The sequence below is a fragment of the Hypanus sabinus genome, chromosome 18, assembly GCF_030144855.1.
Source record: "Hypanus sabinus isolate sHypSab1 chromosome 18, sHypSab1.hap1, whole genome shotgun sequence".
Taxonomy (NCBI): domain Eukaryota; kingdom Metazoa; phylum Chordata; class Chondrichthyes; order Myliobatiformes; family Dasyatidae; genus Hypanus; species Hypanus sabinus.
In genome coordinates, this window is record NC_082723.1 from 42,376,522 (window position 1) to 42,394,428 (window position 17,907).

At 40.4% G+C, this 17,907-nt stretch overlaps 1 protein-coding gene across 1 annotated transcript in view; it reads left to right on the forward strand.

Annotated features, from left to right (window-relative positions):
* pappaa (pregnancy-associated plasma protein A, pappalysin 1a) overlaps positions 1-17,907 on the forward strand; it is a 357,796-nt gene that overhangs the window by 155,659 nt on the left and 184,230 nt on the right. The window contains exons 12-13 of the mRNA XM_059994294.1: positions 4,382-4,517; positions 7,605-7,818. Coding sequence (XP_059850277.1) covers positions 4,382-4,517; positions 7,605-7,818 — 350 coding nt within the window. The remainder of the gene's footprint in view (positions 1-4,381; positions 4,518-7,604; positions 7,819-17,907) is intronic.

Below are 17,907 nucleotides of genomic sequence, written 5' to 3' on the forward strand. Positions count from 1 at the left end.
GAATGTTTACAGTTCTATTGACATGCCACAAACATTGGCAGAACACTAGTGACATTCTTGGTGGGGCTCTGCAAACAGTTAGAATCTTATTAATATATTACAAGTAGTGACACACTCCCATTGTGATTACTGACTATTGTCACATGCTTTGAACACCACCAAACATGGGGGAACAGACATCTTAAAGCAAGGGTTCCAAGGGGTCCACGGACCCTTCAGTTAATGGTAGGGGTGCATGGCATAACGAAATGTCAGAACTCCTGCCTTTAAACACCATTTTCCCCAAGAGTAAAACAAACCACAGCTGCATATGCTTTTTAAAGACATACACTCACAAGGATATCAAAATATGAAGACATTCATGACTTTGTAAGCACATTGGAATACTCTCAAAGACTTGACACAGTCTAGAAATCTCATTGTTAAAAACCTATGATTGACTGTAGTAATATCAGTGCAATGATTGATAGCATGTCAGAAAGCCTGTAGGCTGTGGCCAAGATTTCAATCATTCCTTCTTTTACAAGATAGGTCACAATGATCTGTCCTACTGTGGCATCAAATCCTGCTTGTGTCAAGAAGGCGCAAACACATTGAGTAAGTTCAGGTACACTCCAAAAGAAAAACAGAAAGCTGAATTTATTCACCACATTATGATATCCTTTGTAGACCCTAGAGGTTGCCACAACCAATACATTAATTTCATTCTAATGAATTCCAGTTCTATTGAGATGAATGCAGGCAATATCAGCCATCTTATTTGTAGAGCCAAGTCCTACAAACAGTATCAAACACTTTAGTTACCTGAACATATATGACTGGGAACAATCCATGCTATATTTTTTGATATATGTTAGCCAGGTTTTCATGCCCGTGAGACAGAATTGTGGACTACAGCAAAATTCCAATATCCCCATTTGACAGTTCCTCAAAGTGTTTTGGAATCTGGCTCAGCAGATGATTTTCAAAATGCTCCCTTTAACCCACAGGCACCCAAGTTCCCAGGCTCCTTTTAAACTTATTGGGGCCCTAGTTACAGTGCTCTCTCTAAAAACTGAAGTACCTTGTTTCCCACAGTCCTTTAAACTTACCAGAGTCAGTGGAAAATTTATTACATTACTTCGTAACTTCTAAAAAGAATGAACTAAAAGTATGTTGGGGTATTACAAATACAGGCATAGAGCCAAAATAGCATTTCAGACACACACTATTCTACGATTAATATCCAATAGACTGTAAATATCTGCCAGTCCAGCACCAAAGTCCTGATTGTACTAGATTTTCAGAGTTTTACTGTAATATCTTGTCACTTTCAATGCAGCAATCTGTTTGCAGCGTACTAAGGTTTTAGAGCAGATTATCTACCCAGATACTACAACGCTTTGATTTGCGTAAACTTATAAACAGGAAACAATGTCGATTAGAAGGTCGCAAATTAATTGGTCAATGCTGAGAATTAGTTAGTCTAAGACCCCAATCCTATCCCATGTAAGGACAAAGTTGGCAAGGGATTTACCTCATGACCATTAACCTTGGCTCTTCAGTCACTATCTAATGTATCTGTGACCAGATATCACCGTCCTTTGCCCATGAACAGTGTTATTTATCACCAGGGGCTGGCAGTTGAGGACAGTTTGATCCACTCAGGTGAGCTGGAGAAAGAGGAAGTTTAGGAAAAGAAGATCATCCAAATATAATTAGTAAAGTCCTCAAAAGGTGAATGAAGAAATAGTTTCTCCCCTGGAGATATCCAAAGTAGTGATCCAAAGTAAATATCCAAAGTAAAATCAGCTATGTGGATCATGGACCGTTGGAAAAGATTGTTTAATTTGGCACCTTTTCAGCACAGACATTGTGGAATGAAGCGTTTGTTTCTGTACTGTACTGCTCTATGTACACACACACACAAACACACACACACTTACTTATTAACTAATTGATTGATTGATATACAGCATGGAGTAGGCCTTTTCAGCCCTTCAGACCACCTTGCACAGCAACCTACCAGTTTAATGATAGCCTATCACAGGACAATTTTCAATGACCAATTAACCAACCAACTGGTATGTCTTTGGACTGTGAGAAATTGAAGCACCCAGGGGGAAATCCATACAGTCATGGGGGAGGACGCACAAACTCCTTACAGGGAGCGTCGGGAATTGAACCCAGGTACTGTAAAGCATTATGGTAACCTCTATGCTACCATGCCAATCCATATGTAATGCTGAGATACATCCCAAGATGCACTGGAACACACCATCGGTGATGTAACCTGAGGTCATCAGGAGTTTCAGGTCTTTCAATATCAGACACTCTCGCCCAGGCGACCCAGCCAGTGTTGATCAGGCCCCGGCTTATGACCCAGCAGCACTGTTTCACAGATCACACCTCCTGATCCACAGCCGTCTGGAGGCTCACTCAGCAAACTCTGTGATGGACCTGATGGTGATAATACAGAGGCATGCAAAAGTTAGGGCACCCCTGGTCAAAATTTCTGTTACTGTTACTGTCAGGTAAGTGAGTAGAAGATGAACTAATCTCCAAAAGTCATAAAGTTAAAGATGAAACATTCTTTTCAACATTTTAAGCAAGATTAGTGTATTATTTTTTGTTTTGGACAATTTTAGAGTGAAAAAAGGAAAGGAGCACCTTGCAAAAGTTTGGGCACCCCATGAGATTTGAGCTCTCAGATAACTTTTACCAAGGTCTCAGACCTTAATTAGCTTGTTTGGGCTATGGCTTCTTCACAGTCATCATTGGGAAGGGCCAGGTGATGCAAATTTCAAAGCTTTATAAATACCCTGACTCCGCAAACCTTGTCCCAACAATCAGCAGTGATGGGCTCCTCTAAGCAGCTGCCTACCACTCTGAAAATTAAAATAAATGATGCCCACTAAGCAGGAGAAGGTTATAAGAAGATAGCAAAGCGTTTTCGGGTAGCCATTTCCTTAGTTCATAATGTAATTAAGAAATGGCAGTTAACAGGAACGGTGGAGGTCAAGTTGAGGTCTGGAAGACCAAGAAAACTTTCCCAGAGAACTGTTCATAGGATTGCTAGAAAGGCAAATCAAAACCCCTGTTTGACTGCAAAAGACCTTCAGGAAGATTCAGCAGACTCTGGAGTGGTGGTGCACTGTTCTACTGTGCAGTGACACCTGCACAAATATGATCTTCATGGAAGAGTCATCAGAAGAAAACCTTACCTGTGTCCTCACCACAAAATTCAGCGTCAGAAGTTTGCAAAGGGACACTTAAACAAGCCTGATGCATTTTGGAAACAAGTCCTGTGGACTGATGAAGTTAAAATAGAATTTTTTGGCCGCAATGAGCAAAGGTGTGTTTGGAGAAAAAAATGTGCAGTATTTCACAAAAAGTATACCTCTCCAACTGTTAAGCACGAGGGTGGATCAATCATGCTTTGGGCTTGTGTTGCAGCCAGCGGCACAAGGAACATTTCACTAGTAGAGGGAAGAATGAATTCAATTAAATACCAGCAAATTCTGGAAGCAAACATCACGCCGTCTGTAAAAAAAAAGCTGAGGATGAAAAGAGGATGGCTTCTACAACAGGATAATGATCCTAAACACATTTCAAAATTCACAATGGTCTACCTCAAGAGGCGCAAGCTGAAGGTTTTGCCACGGCCCTCACAGTCCCCCAAACTAAACATCATCGAAAATCTGTGGATAGACCTCAAAAGAGCAGTGAATGCAAGACGACCCAAGAATCTCACAGAACTAGTAGCCTTTTGCAAGGATGAATGGGTGAAAATCCCCCAAACAAGAATTGAAAAACTCTTAGATGGCTACAGAAAGCGTTTACAAGCGGTAATGCTTGCCAAAGGGGGTGTTACTAAGTACTGACCATGCAGGGTGCCCAAACTTTTGCTTCAGGCCCTTTTCCTTTTTTGTTATTTTGAAACTGTAAAAGATGGAAATAAAAAAGTAATCTTGCTTAAAATATTAAAGTAATGTGTCATCTTTAATTTTATGCCTTTTGGAAATCAAGTCATCTTTTACTTGCTTAGCTATTCGTAGTAACAGAAATTTTGGTCAGTGATGCCCAAACGTTTGCATGCCTCTGTAGATGAGAACCATAAGGTCTGCTGTTGTTCAGTCAATGGGGATATGGGGATTTGAAGGTGATCACTTGCAGGATCATGGAACAAGAGGAAAGCAATTGTAACTATCAGTCCAGCTCAGGTGTAGTGAGCCTCTGTCTGTACCTTTCATTTCAATGATTCATAAAATGAAGACAAAATGAGTGCATCATGTTATGTCACAAGAACAGGGAAGAGTGACTGAGAGAAATAAGCAGCTTCTTTTTCCCGCCTTTCCCTCACCAAATGCTAATCCTTGTCAACTTTGCTCTCTCTCATAAGGCCTACTTCGCTCAGCCCATGGTTGCCGCTGCAGTCATAGTTCACCTGGCCTCTGACGGAATTAGCCTCATCGGACAAAAGCAGGAATTAATCTCAGTTCACTTGGTTGACACAAAGAATCAGAATCATGACCTGGGTAAGCCTTTACTTCACAAAGCACAAATGGATCATATGTAGAAAGGATGTCATTACCACCAAGTCTGAAGAAAGCATAAATGAGTAGAGTGGCCCAAGTGCAGAGGAGCACAAAGAAATACTCTGGGAACACAATGAAGAGACAAAGACCAGCAGATGAACGGGGTGAAAGGAAAATTAAGTGATGCAATCTCTCTTTCGCACTCAGACACACACACATCTACATATGCACACATACAAATACTCAGGCATACACCCCATGCATATATACATACAGATACACACACACATACACACACACACACACACACACACACACACACACACACACACACACACACACACACACACACACTTGCACCATGCACACAAACACCATAAACACACACGCACCATGTGTGCACAGACACCCATTCACACACAGGTTACTTCCTTCACAAGATACTGAAATGCCTGAGCTCTTTCTCAGAAGCACACATCCTCAATCCGTTCCTGTCCCTGAAGGCTTTTAACTTTGCTCCTTCCTTTCCGCTAAGGATTCATCTCATTTGTGAATTTGTATATTATTGCATCTTCTCTTGAAGATCACTATTCATTACATGGCTCCATTCACCAAAGACCCACTGAACTCTGCTGCTCTGAGAACTTGAGAACACCGGCCTAATTATAATTTCCTGTATAGCCAAAAGTATAAAATCAGCCTATTTAAATGTACATTTTGTGCATAAACACATATTTTCAACATCCCAGTTACCCTGCAGCTTTTGCATCTGCACACAATTTTTTATGTTAAGTTGAGGCAAATCCTTCATTATTACTGGTGATACTGGTGTAGAGTAAGATAATTTCCTGAATTCCACAGCTAGTAACACCTGTGAGCTTGCTGACTGAATTTGACTATATGAACATGGGATTCAGGCTCTTGAATCTTGCCAGCATTTTCTCACCTTCCAGAGATTTAAGAAGTGTCACTACTCCGCTTATGTGCTAAAATTGGTGTGCGGATTAAGACTTTTTCCATAAGACTTAAGTGCCTGGCAGCCTTAAACAACACTATGAAGAATTTCAAAACCCGATTATTTTGCAGCTTTGCCTTAAAACTGCAGAGACGGGATTGGGCCTGCTCACTAAAGTAGTGGTTACACACAACATTTTACAACACAATACAATTCCCAATACTGCCTGTAAGGAGTTCGGACACTCTCCCTACGTCCATGCGGGTTTCCTCCCGCGGTCCAATAATGTACCAGTACAGTCGGCCCTCCTTATCCACGAATTCCGCATGCGCGAATTCAACCAACCGCGAATCGTGAAAACCCGGAAGTGCTCTTCCAGCACTTGTTGTTCGAGCATGTACAGACTTTTTTTTTCTTGTCATTATTCCCTAAACAATGCAGTATAACAACCATTTTAAATAGCATTTACATTGTATTAGGTATTATAAGTAATCTAGAGATGATTTAAAGTATGCAGGAGGATGTGTGTTGGTTATCGTGGATTGGGATTGAAAAAGATTAGAAGTTCTCTTACTAAGTAACTCAGAACAGGTACACCCGGTATTATTTAGCGTTAGTTAGTCAAACGTTTGTCGTAGTATATATTTTACCTTTCTATGTATATAAAACGTATGTTTCAAGAACGTATATTTCAGCACCGGGTTTGGGAATAGAAGTTCTTGGGACTCGGGACAGACCGATGGCGATTCACCTCTTTCCGATCGCTTTATTATTTCCACTTTATTTTCAATCGTGTTCGTGATTATTTTTGCAAACAGGAACACTGCGGACTCAGATCTCTACCGCTGGGTCCTAATGTCCACCGCACAGAGACAGGTTAAATAAGGTCTGGATTTCCGCTGGGTCCTAAGATCCACCACATTGAAACAGGTTGAATAAGGGACTTGAGCATCCGCAAGGGGTCCCGGAACCAATCCCTCGCGAATAAGGAGGGCCGACTGTAGTAGGTTAATTGGTCTTTGTAAATTGTCCCGAGATTAGGCTGGGATTAAATTGGGTGATTGCTATTTGGCATGGTTCAAAGGGCTGGAAGGGCCTATTCTGCACTGTATCTCAATAAATAAATAAATCCCCAAAATCAGGAAGTTATATCTGGAACTCAGCACTGCTCAGACTAGGGCACATAAGGAAACTAATGTTTTTTTAGGATGTGAGAATGTTGAGGATTAAATATGCAGAGTAAACTGATCGATTTCAGATGCATATGAATTAGAATAAACAATTCATAGCATATTTCACAATTCATTAAGATCGCGGCTAGTCTAACTAAATGGCAAAAAAATCTTGGCTATACGTCCACTGTGTTTGTTCCTTTCTTGATGGATATCAGTGTGTGTTAAACCTCAACAATCACAAACAATTCCCTTACGTTTTTCTATAAAAACAAATGTTCACTTAAACAACTGCTGTTATAAACTGCAGTCAAATATTTAAATTCCAAGCTCGTTTTTCTGTACAAGGTACAGTTAGTTCTGTGTTGGACTAAGAGCAGAAAGCTAGAAAGCTAGAAAGGGAAATAAACCATTCATAATTAGTAGGTCACAGATGTGAATGGGGGAGGTGACACTTGTGTTTGGAAAGGATAGTTTTAATGGAATATATGTCTGTTGTAAAACAAACTGTAAAACCACCCTACTTTTGTCATTGCTTCCCATGCAGTAATTTGTGGTTTTGAAGCTTTATTCTGTGTGGGGGACCTCTCACAAACCCTGCCAATTGCAGGGACAGCTGTTCCAGCTTCTCAAAGCTACCCGAAGGATAGGAAAGCTATCCCCGCAGAAAAGGTTTTGTTTAATTAGTATACACCAAAAATAGCACACCAGTATGATGTACAATTCAGCATTGCAATAGCAGATAGATAGGTCTGCTATGTTATATATATTTTTGATGATGAGAAAGGCTGTTTTGGTAAATAAGCACTTAAGGACTGTGTTAGCAATATTCTACGTTTTAAAACACTTTCTTCATTTCATTATTATTGGTTAATTGCATTTCCTTCTCTGTGAAAAGTTATAGTTTCAAAGACTGATCTTTAATGATTGGTGTTTGCTTCCCACTTTTGTTTCCTGCAGGAAAGCACCTTTTAAACTGTCGGAACAACCCCCTCGTTATCCCCGTCATTCATGACCTCAGCAAGCCATTCTACAGGACCTCAGCCATCCTAATTATCTTCCATTCAATGTACGTTGCCTTCTCTGGGGTGGCCCTTCGCTCCTTCCACAACTTTGACCCCATTACAATTAGTAGCTGCCAAAGCAGTGAGATGTACAATCCCACGGAGCAGAGGTGAGCCTTGATACCACCTTTTAACTTCTTTTAATCAGTGGTTTCCCAGATAATGATGTTGACAGAATCTATCGCTTGCAATCAATCCTTCCTGCTCTTCTTCCTAGCTAACAGAACTGGGGGGAAAAAAAACTTTATCTCTTTCAAGAAGACAACAAGAAGAATGTCCATCAGGAATAGATTGGGAAAGATGCAAAAGGCCCCAGGTTCGATGTGGCTGTATGTGCTGAGCCCACTGGCCTCGGGTATGAATCTCCTTCTGACCTCAGAACCCGAAAGCTGGGCGTTAGATGGAGTAAAATAAAGAGGCAGCCTTTCTGTTGCCTTGACATTGTTGGAATCCTGCCCCTTGACCATACTGTTTCTCCCAGTCTAGGCAGCCTTCCAATGAGAGTCTGGTTCCCACTACATCCACAAGGTCCAGCTTATAAGGCAGAGTAAGACCTGTCCACGTGCAATTGGCTGGATGTTCAGACAGACCAGCTTTGACAGCCTATGTCAGCTTCACTGACTGTCAAGGCTGTCACCATTATCAAACATATTTGGCACAGATGTTAAGAGGGAAAAAAAGAAACAATAAGCAGCCTCCGCTGCACCTCCATCCCCAAACACATACATCACGCATACACACACAATTGAATCAAATAATGCTTTCTTTTCTCATAGGAGCCCATCTTTCCTCACTCACATAAAGGGCTGGGTGTAGTTGTCCCAGAGCCAGGATTCACAAACAGATCTCACAGACTAGGAACTGGTAAATTTATGAAACTTGGCACTACCTTGGTGGTTCCACTGGCAGGCATCCTGTGATTGGGCATCTGCCTAGTTTTGAACTTACCTGCTGACAGATCCATGTCTGAGATGTGACCCAGTGTTAAGTTCAACTACAATCTTTCTCTCCAGTGCCCCTTCTTCAAAGTAATGCTTAAACTGGTAAGGGCAGGGCGAAGCAGTCTCCTGTGAAACAGACCTCCATTATTCATCTGATGAAAATTAACCATTGGACCTCCACTATTCCCCTGTAGACAACCAAAAAACAATGGACCTCCACTGTTCCCCTTGTGGGCAACTAGCCAATGGACATCAAGTGTTCACTCAGTCTCTGACATGACGAATAGGTGTTAGCTAGTAACCATGGTACCCACTAGCCCACAAATGATTGGGAGGAGGAGGGAGAGAGCAAATTAAGAACAAAAAAAGTAAACACAAGCTCTGTGTACACTGACTTCTCCAAGGGAATGTGTAATGTCCATTTTGAATTGCGAAAACATTTGATACAGTGATTTAGATGTCAGCTGATAAGAAAAAATGTATTATGTAACTGGAAGAAATGTGTACCACAGCGGAATTCCTGTTTAGTTAAAATAATCATTGAGAGTTGCAGAAAGGCAGGCAGATCTATTGATAATACAGATGGGTGACCTGAAGGTATGAAATGTGAAAAGGTAGAGTGCTGCGATCTCTTTCTATTTCCATCTCATCAGAGCAGTGTTACCTACTAAGCCTGTAGTAATTATATGTTGAAAGAAACTGCATAATCTTTTAATTCACGTGTAAGTGAACTCCTGAGTTAAATATATTTCTAATTATTTGTGCCATTCAAGATTTGAAACAAGCATCTGTTGTGTAAGCAATGACAACAATAAGTTCTTTCATTCATGTGATGCCTTTGACATAGCGAAACAATGCAAAATGCTTGAAGGTAGAATTTTTGGATATGAATCGATGGTGAATAACCTCTGGAGTTATTTGACTAAATGACCAAAAGTTAAGCCAGAGTTTGGCTTTGAAGAAAAGAGAGTTACTGCCTCAAAGCACCAGCAACAAGGGTTCAGTCCTGACAGTGGGGGCTGTCTGCACACACATTCATCCAATTAAAAACAGAGATTTCTTTTGAGTGCTCCTGTTGTTTCCCACATCTCAAAGATATGCAAGTTGGTAGATTAATTGTTTTCTAAATTTTCCCTCATCTGTACATGAGTGGTGGAATCTAGGGGATGTGAAGAGAAATAATGTAGGATGAATGTAAATGGGTGATTGGTTTTGGTGAGCTAAAGGACCTGTTTCTGTGCTATATCTCTCTTGACTCTGCATTTAGGGGAGATTTGTGGAGCCGGATTAACGGCAGAGATGCCTAGAAGATGAGAATTGGAGGAGACAAATTTTGGCGTGTCACAGGGTAGAAGCATAAAGCAAGTGAAAGACATAACACTGGAAGGCTTTGAAACAAAACTGAGAATTTTAAAGCTAAAACTATTAATTGGAAAAAGAAGGACGACCCAGGAAAGCACTACCAAATGAATCCACAATGCCATTTAATTAATGAGGAATACTTTCTTTTCGACATAGGTTTGAAAATATATGATTTTCTATTGTGCTATGGAAACAAATATGTACTCAGCATTTGAGAACTCATTCTGAGGGAAACGTTCATTAATTAAATGCACTTGCAATGAGGATAGAGAGAACAAAAATTTGCTGGGCTTCTATTCCATGCCATCAGCAGTAGAACGAATACAAAGAATCTAGCTCAGGGATATTCCCAATAAGTGGTTAGACACTGCACTCAGTCCGTGGTCATGGATGGAGCTCACCAATAGGAGAGCAAGATAGGTGGGAAGTTGCTAGCATTGTATTCTTCAATTGGGGTCTACTCTGGCAATACTTAGAAGGCCTCCTTCTGAAAAACTGAGCATTCATCAAAAGGATAATGTTCCCCGCCCCCCTCCCCCCACATAAGCACACTCATAAAATACTCTGTAATATAATTTTCACGTGTCATTACCTTCTCTCACTGGTCCAAGCAATTCAATACACTTGGCTGCAGCATGTCAGCATCATCAATGATTCCAACTCAAACACTGCATATGTAAAATATTTGAGAGACTGTTAACACAAGGCCCAGCCCCTTTCAAGGGGGAGTACATCTTGCATGCTCTGACAGGCATGCTGACTAGACCAGCAAAGCCAAAGAGGACAATGGTCATGCCCCTGCCTGGTGACTGTACTTACAAGAGACTGTGCATAGACACAGATAGCACCATTGTATACATTGCACACGTCCAAGCTACGCTATGCCTTATTTATAAAGGACATTGAAAGAAAATTATGTACTTCATCTCACTGGACCCAAGCCCTTGATTTTCACTTGATTGTATATTGGAACTGAATTGGCCAGCACATGGGAGTGTGGCACAATGTGATTGAACTGATCCTTTGAATGCAGCTGTGCATTTGGTTGCCAAGACTTGGGAATTACCACACTAATATTGTCTGCAGTGCTGTAAATGGTAACAGAGCAGGATGAGGAACACATTTTTAACTGGAACTCAATACCCATAAAGGAGTTGGAAACAAAATCAATTGGGACTCTCAGGAGAAAATCTGACAGACCACTGTTGGAAAATAATTTTCAGGACCTCGTGGAATGTGTGGCACAAAGGGACTGACCAATTGCTCAACTTGGGAGCTGGAGAGTTTTATCAGTTCTATAAGTTACTGTAAGCACTGGGAGAATCAAAGAGAAATAATACCACAGTAATATCCATAGTGAGTCTGGCAGCCTCTGTGGAGAGAGAAATAAATTAACTATTCAAGTTAAATAGTGCTGATATTTCCTCAGAACCCAAAATACTATCGGTTTTTGCTCCACAGCTTCTGCCTGACCTGCTGAATATCTCAAGCATTCTCTGTTTTCCATTAAGAATTCAAGCATCTGCAGTACTTTTTTTTGCTAACTGAATCAGAAACCAATGTTAGTCGGTTATGAGAGGAAAGATCAGTGCAAGATATAAACTAGCTGGATCTGTGTCACTATGACATGACAGGATGTCTTCTCAAAAGTTAAGTAGCTTCCAGCATAGATAAAATGTAAAAGTTATTATGGATAATGATATAAGTCAATGTTCAAGACAGAAATTTTGCTCACAAACTAGTATCAGAATCAGGTTTAATATCACCGGCATATCTCACATAAAATTTGTTAACTTTATGTCAGTAGTAAAATGAAGTACATGATAAGTAAATATAGAGAAAAAACTGAGTTACAGGATGTATATATATGTCTATTGAAGAGTTAATTTAAAATAAGTAGTGCAAAACAACAAAAATAAAGAAGTAGTGAGGTAGTGTTCATGGGATCAATGTCCATTCAGGAATCGGATGGCAGAGGGGAAGAAGCTCTTCCTCAGTTGCTGACTGTGTGCCTTCAGGCTTTTGTACCTCCTTCCCAACAGTAACATCGAGAAGCGGGCATATCCTGGGTGGTGGGGATCCTCAGCAATTGTCACTGCCTTCTCAAGGGATCACTCCTTGAAGATGTCTTAGATACTATGGAGGATACTCATGAAGGAGCTGACTAACTTTGCAGGTTTTTGCAGCTTACTTCAATCTTGTGCAGTAGCACCCCCACCGCACCCCCCTTACCTAATGGTGATGCAGCCAGTCAGAATGCTCTCCACTACATTTGTAGGAGTTTTTGAGTATTTTAGTTGACAAACCAAATCTCCTCAAAGTCCTAATGAAATATAGCCTTGTCATGCCTTCTTTATACCTGAATCAATATATTGTATGCAGGTTAGGTCCTCAGTGATACTGACATCCTGGAACTTGAAACTGCTCACTCTCTGCACTTCTGATCTCTCTACGAGGAACAGATTGTGTTCCCTTGTCTTAGCCTTTCTGAAGTCCACAATCAGCTCTTTCATCTTGCTCATATATAGTATTCGTAACTTTAAGTAATTCAGCTAAATCAAACTTGGACCTAAAGAGAGATTATGAGTTTTACTCATTTTATAGATGTGGACAAGGCTAACATTCACTGGCCAGCCTTAGTTGCCCCTGGTCGTGGTACACCACACTCTTGAATTGCTACAATCATTCTGATTAAGGTGCACCTCTGTAGATTCAGTTCCTGTTTTTAGATTTTGTTTAGCTGAAACTATTTCCAGGTTAGCGCAGTGAATGAATTGAAAGGAAAACTGCAAGATCCGGTGTTCCCATGCACTTAATGACTTAGTACTTCCTGAATGACAGAGATTCCAGGTTTGTGAGGTGCCACGGGAGTGGCTGAGGCAAGTAAATTTTGCAGATGGCACAGACTTTGGAACTGTGCTGTTGGTGAAGGGTGTGAATGTTTAGGGTGATTGAATGAATACCAAACAAGTGAATTACTTTGCCACAGATGAGTTACCAATGTGATAAAGCTGGCAATTCTTGATCCTTAGAACAATTGATGCTGGTCATGTGATTGTCCCCCCCCCCCCATCTCAAAACTGAGTCTTATTGAAAAGCTTTCCATTCTGTTCATTTTTGTGGTAATGTCATTAGTAAGCATTGAAGGAAATGCAGATCATTTGATGTGCTTTTGTTTCTGAAGGGAATTTAATGTGACACCATCTGATTATTTTTCCCTTGCTTAAAAGCAGCAAATTAAATTGCACCATTTAAGCACAGACCACTGAGAGAGATTGGAAGCTTTACTTAAACTCCCGGTTTTTAAATTCCGTGATTGCTAATTGCAGCAGCATAGATGATTCACTGAATCAGGCCCATTTACACGACCACAACTGTGTTAGGGTTGACTGAAGACTCGGTCTTTACCATTTTGTATTGCACTGCAGGAGAGCCAAAAGCTTCAGTCAAGGTGGTGTGACTGGGTTTCCCCAAGGTCCTAGTGTCTGCGGCACTGAACCACATTGGGGATAGCGCAGTTATGAGTGCAACCAATTTCTTCAAAAGTAAGACTGCTGATCTTCAAATACACATCATACACATTAATTAATATGCTCACAGGCATAATATTTTTCACAGAAGTTTCTAAAAAAAAATCTGGAATCCATTTACTTGACCTGCATTTACCTGATCCACATGATCTGCCTACCACACCCCTGTAGTTCTCAACCTCCTTCCCTTCATTCCATGGTCTACTGTCCGGTCCTATGAGATTCATTGTTCTTCAGCCCTTTTCCTCATCCATTTATCACCTCCCAGTTTCTCAGATCATTCCCTTCCACCACTCACTGACGTTCTCGCTCACCTAGACTCACCTACACCACCACCCCCAACCCACCTTTTTATTCTGGTTTCTGTCCACTTTCTTTACAATCTGGATTAAAGGTCTCTGCCCGAAATGTGGACTCTTTGCTTTCCTCCATAGATACTGCCCGGCCTGCTGAGTTCTTCCAGCATTTTGTGCATGTATTGCCCAACATCATTAACTCTAGTTACTCAATTAAATTGCCAAGCAGATTATCTACTGGTTCAAGAAAGCAGCCAATCATCACCAAACAACTGGGGATCAAAACTATATGTCAATCTTGTAGATACTGGGAATAATTTTTCCTTTGGCCATATGAATCACATACCATTTGGTGAAAACAATTGAAAATTCCAGTAATACACACAAACGTATACATACTTACACATTCTTGCATGCACACATGAAAAATGAATTAACAAGAGAAAATCTGCAGATGCTGGAAATCCAAGCAACACACACAAGATGCTGGAGGAACTTAGCAGGCCTGGCAGGTTCTATGGAAAAGCGTATAGTTGACGTTTTGGGCCAAGACCCTTCATCAGGACATCACCCTCCTGATGAAGGGTCAGGGTTCGATACATAAGACTGTTTGCTCTTTTCCATAGATGCTGCCTGGCCCACTGAGTTCCTCTTGCATTTTGTGTGTTGGTCAAGTGAATTAATATGCTGTCTAAGGTGAGCAGTCTTAATCACCTCCCATGGAATCATAGAGCTATACAGTTCAGAAATAGGCCTTTGGTCTAAACAGTCCTGCGATGCCTTCCAGAGCTCGTCCCATTTGCTTATGTTTGGCCATATCCCTCTGAGGTTTCTATATTCATGTACCTGCTTAATTCCTTTTATAATTGTACTCACCTTGAAGCTCTGCCTCTATTTTTAGACTCCCTACACTGGGAAAAAGACCATGCTAATCCATCTTACCTGTGCCCCTCGCAGTGTTCTTCTGGGGCCAAGGTGCAAAACATTCAAAATAGCAAGTAACATAATTCAAAATTCCTAAACTAGTTTCCTATCCATGCTTTTATTTTGTCTTTTAGGGTTCCCAATAGCAACCATTGTATTCTCAGCAGTACACTGTTATTTTATCTAAGTTAACCGAACACACTGAGTTTTTTTGTTGCAAGGTCACTACTCAGCCTCGTTCATGACAGGGACAACAGTTCAAGCAATTCAGTTTCTCCTTATAACTCCAACCCTCTACACCTTACAACATCCTTGTGCATCTTTTCTGCACCCTCTCAATTTTAAACACAATCTCCCCATAGTATAAAAACAGGTGCTGCATGCAATACTCTATGTGCCTCTCTCTCGTGGCATTTGGTCCATCTGGCTCCCAGAGACTTCCCACATTTTCTGTAAGTTTTGTTGAAACTGATAAAAACAACCGCTCTTGCATCATAAAAACTCACTATGTTCTATTAAAATAACAGAATACTGATGAGGATAATATGGTTGCTACTGTCCACAAAGATTTGATGAGCCGAAACAAACTTGTTGGCAAAACTAGGACCCTTAAAAGGCAAAATAGCAGTTTGGATAGGAAATTAGATTAGGAATTTTGAATTATGTTATTCGCTATTTTTAAATGTTTGCTTACCACTTTGAACGTTTTGCACCTTGGCCCCAGAGGAACACTATCTCATTCAGCTGTATCCATGTATGGTTTGAATGATAATTAAACATGATTTGATTTGACTTGATTAGCTTAGGGACAGAACATACTCTGAACAGAGGAGAGTATCTGTGTCACTCTATAAGGATCAGTACTAGGACCACTGCTTTTCTTGACATGTATTAGTACCTTTCAGGTGCAAACCTGGCACATTTACTAATTTGTGGATGATAATAAACATGGAGGTGAATAAGCAGTTGATGCACCATCAATAACTCTCGGAGACAGCAGGCGAACGATAGGCTTTTATTAGCAGCAAAAGTGACCACAACATCTTGGAAACTGAGGGAGGAGCAGTGCCTCCAATCGCCTTTAAACGGGGGTCTGTGGGAGGAGCCAAAGGAGCAGTCAGCAGGGGGGCACGTCCAGACAGGCATACACATAGTTTACCACAGCAGTTAAAGAGACAGCACTAGACTTCAAGAGAACAAAGGATCACATTGTTTCCACAGAGTAGTGCAAAGTGATACATTTTGAAAATCAACATAAATAAGAGGATACAATTCTAAAGAGCTAACAAGAACAGCTATTGAAGGTGAGGTTACAAAGGCATACTGGGCTTTAAACAGGCAAACAGGTGATTTTAGTCAAAAGAAACTAAAGGAGTCAAAAGCAAAAACGTATTTAAGTGCAGCGAACAGTTACAATCTCAAACGAGTAACTTCAAAGCATTGACTTCAAAGAAGATCTAGATAGGAAATTAGGAATAAGAAAGTGTGTGCAAGACTACATGGAAAGGATGGGAGAATGGAAACATCCAGGCTGCTTTCTCAATGTGATAGCAAGGTTCCAAAGGGTCAAATGTTCCCTTTCAGTGCCGCCATCATCATTCAAGGATTACAAATGCAAATCACAGCTGATCTTTCTTCCTTCCACAGTCAGTTGAGCCAAATGTAACATGCAAAAATTTAGTATATGCTACCTCAGGGCAGACATGAATTGTTGTCAATATGTCTCAGTGTATCACTGGAGAGTACTTAACCAGCAAGCCAACAATACTTTACCACTTTACAAGCAAAGAAGTGATGTTTACTTTTTAAATTTTCACTTTAAGATTTAATCAGCTCCTTCTTTTGATTGAAGCAGTTATTTCTTGCGCTGAAAGTTACAAAAATACTTTAATATTTAAGAAAAATAAGTTAGTTCTTCCAAGAGTTGCCAGATTACGTAGCCAAGTAGCTTCCTGTTTGGCAATGCTTATATAATTGCAGTCGAGAATGACTGGGTAAATTACCTCAAATGCATTGACGTATGCTTGTGTTTTGTTGTGCACGGTGAAAAAGACAAGTAGCATGAGTCTGAAATGCCCCAAACTATACAATTGTATAAAGTCTACAATATTGAACTTCCAATTTGTTTTTCTCAAATAAATCACTGTTTTAATAACTGTGCAATCAAAACAGGCAATAAGACTACATTTTACTGAAGGTACAATCATGAAGTTTAGATTTAAACCATGCACTTCAGTAATAATTCCAACTTTATCTTGAAGTTGAACCTCAATTTGATGCAAATTGTTGCTTAAACTATTCGCTCCACCAGTCAGTCTGGAGTTCTAATTGGTGCCTGGTATTCAGCAGCACTTATTGACATAGTCCATGCATAGTGGTGACACCATCTCAGTGAATGGGTTTCCAGAATTTGTCATGGATCACAGTCACTTCGAAGCATCGAAATTCTGTGTGGCCTCAAACCTTGTGTGCAGCAAGACAGAGGATATTTGGAATTACACAGAAACAGCCCATTTGATCCAATTGCTCTATGCTCCATTTGAATCTCCGCCATTCACTTTTAATCTAACTCCATCAGAATACACTTCTATTGATCCCTCCATTATGTACTTATCTAACTTTCCGCTGAATACATCTATGCCGTTAGCCTCAATTACTGTTGCGTGAGTGAGATCTACATTCTACCCACTCTCAGTAAAAGGACTTCCTCCTCAATTCCCTCTTGGTTTTGTTGATGATTAACTTATATTCACTGGCTGTCTTAATTTGCTCCCCATCAGAGTGGAAACATTTCTGTCAATGCTTGCTCTATCATATCCTTTCATAAATCTCAGATCTCCCTAGGCTTATCCATCAGCCTCCTCTAGATTAAAGATACTAGTCTTTTCTGTTTTAACGAGCCTTTCTCTGTTCAGTGTGTAAATTCTTAGCTTTGCACCACCTGCTGGTTAAGAGAGTGGCTGAGAGGAATTGGTCAATACTAAGTTGGGGGTGGTGATGCAGTAGGGAAAGCAGTTTATATTTGATTATATTAGCGTTATCAATCATCTAGTTTACACTGGTTGCTAAAATATTATAAGCAAGATATTATTAAGTCACTGTTTCCAGAGAAATCAAAAGTGGGTTTTGAATTCAGCAAGGATATG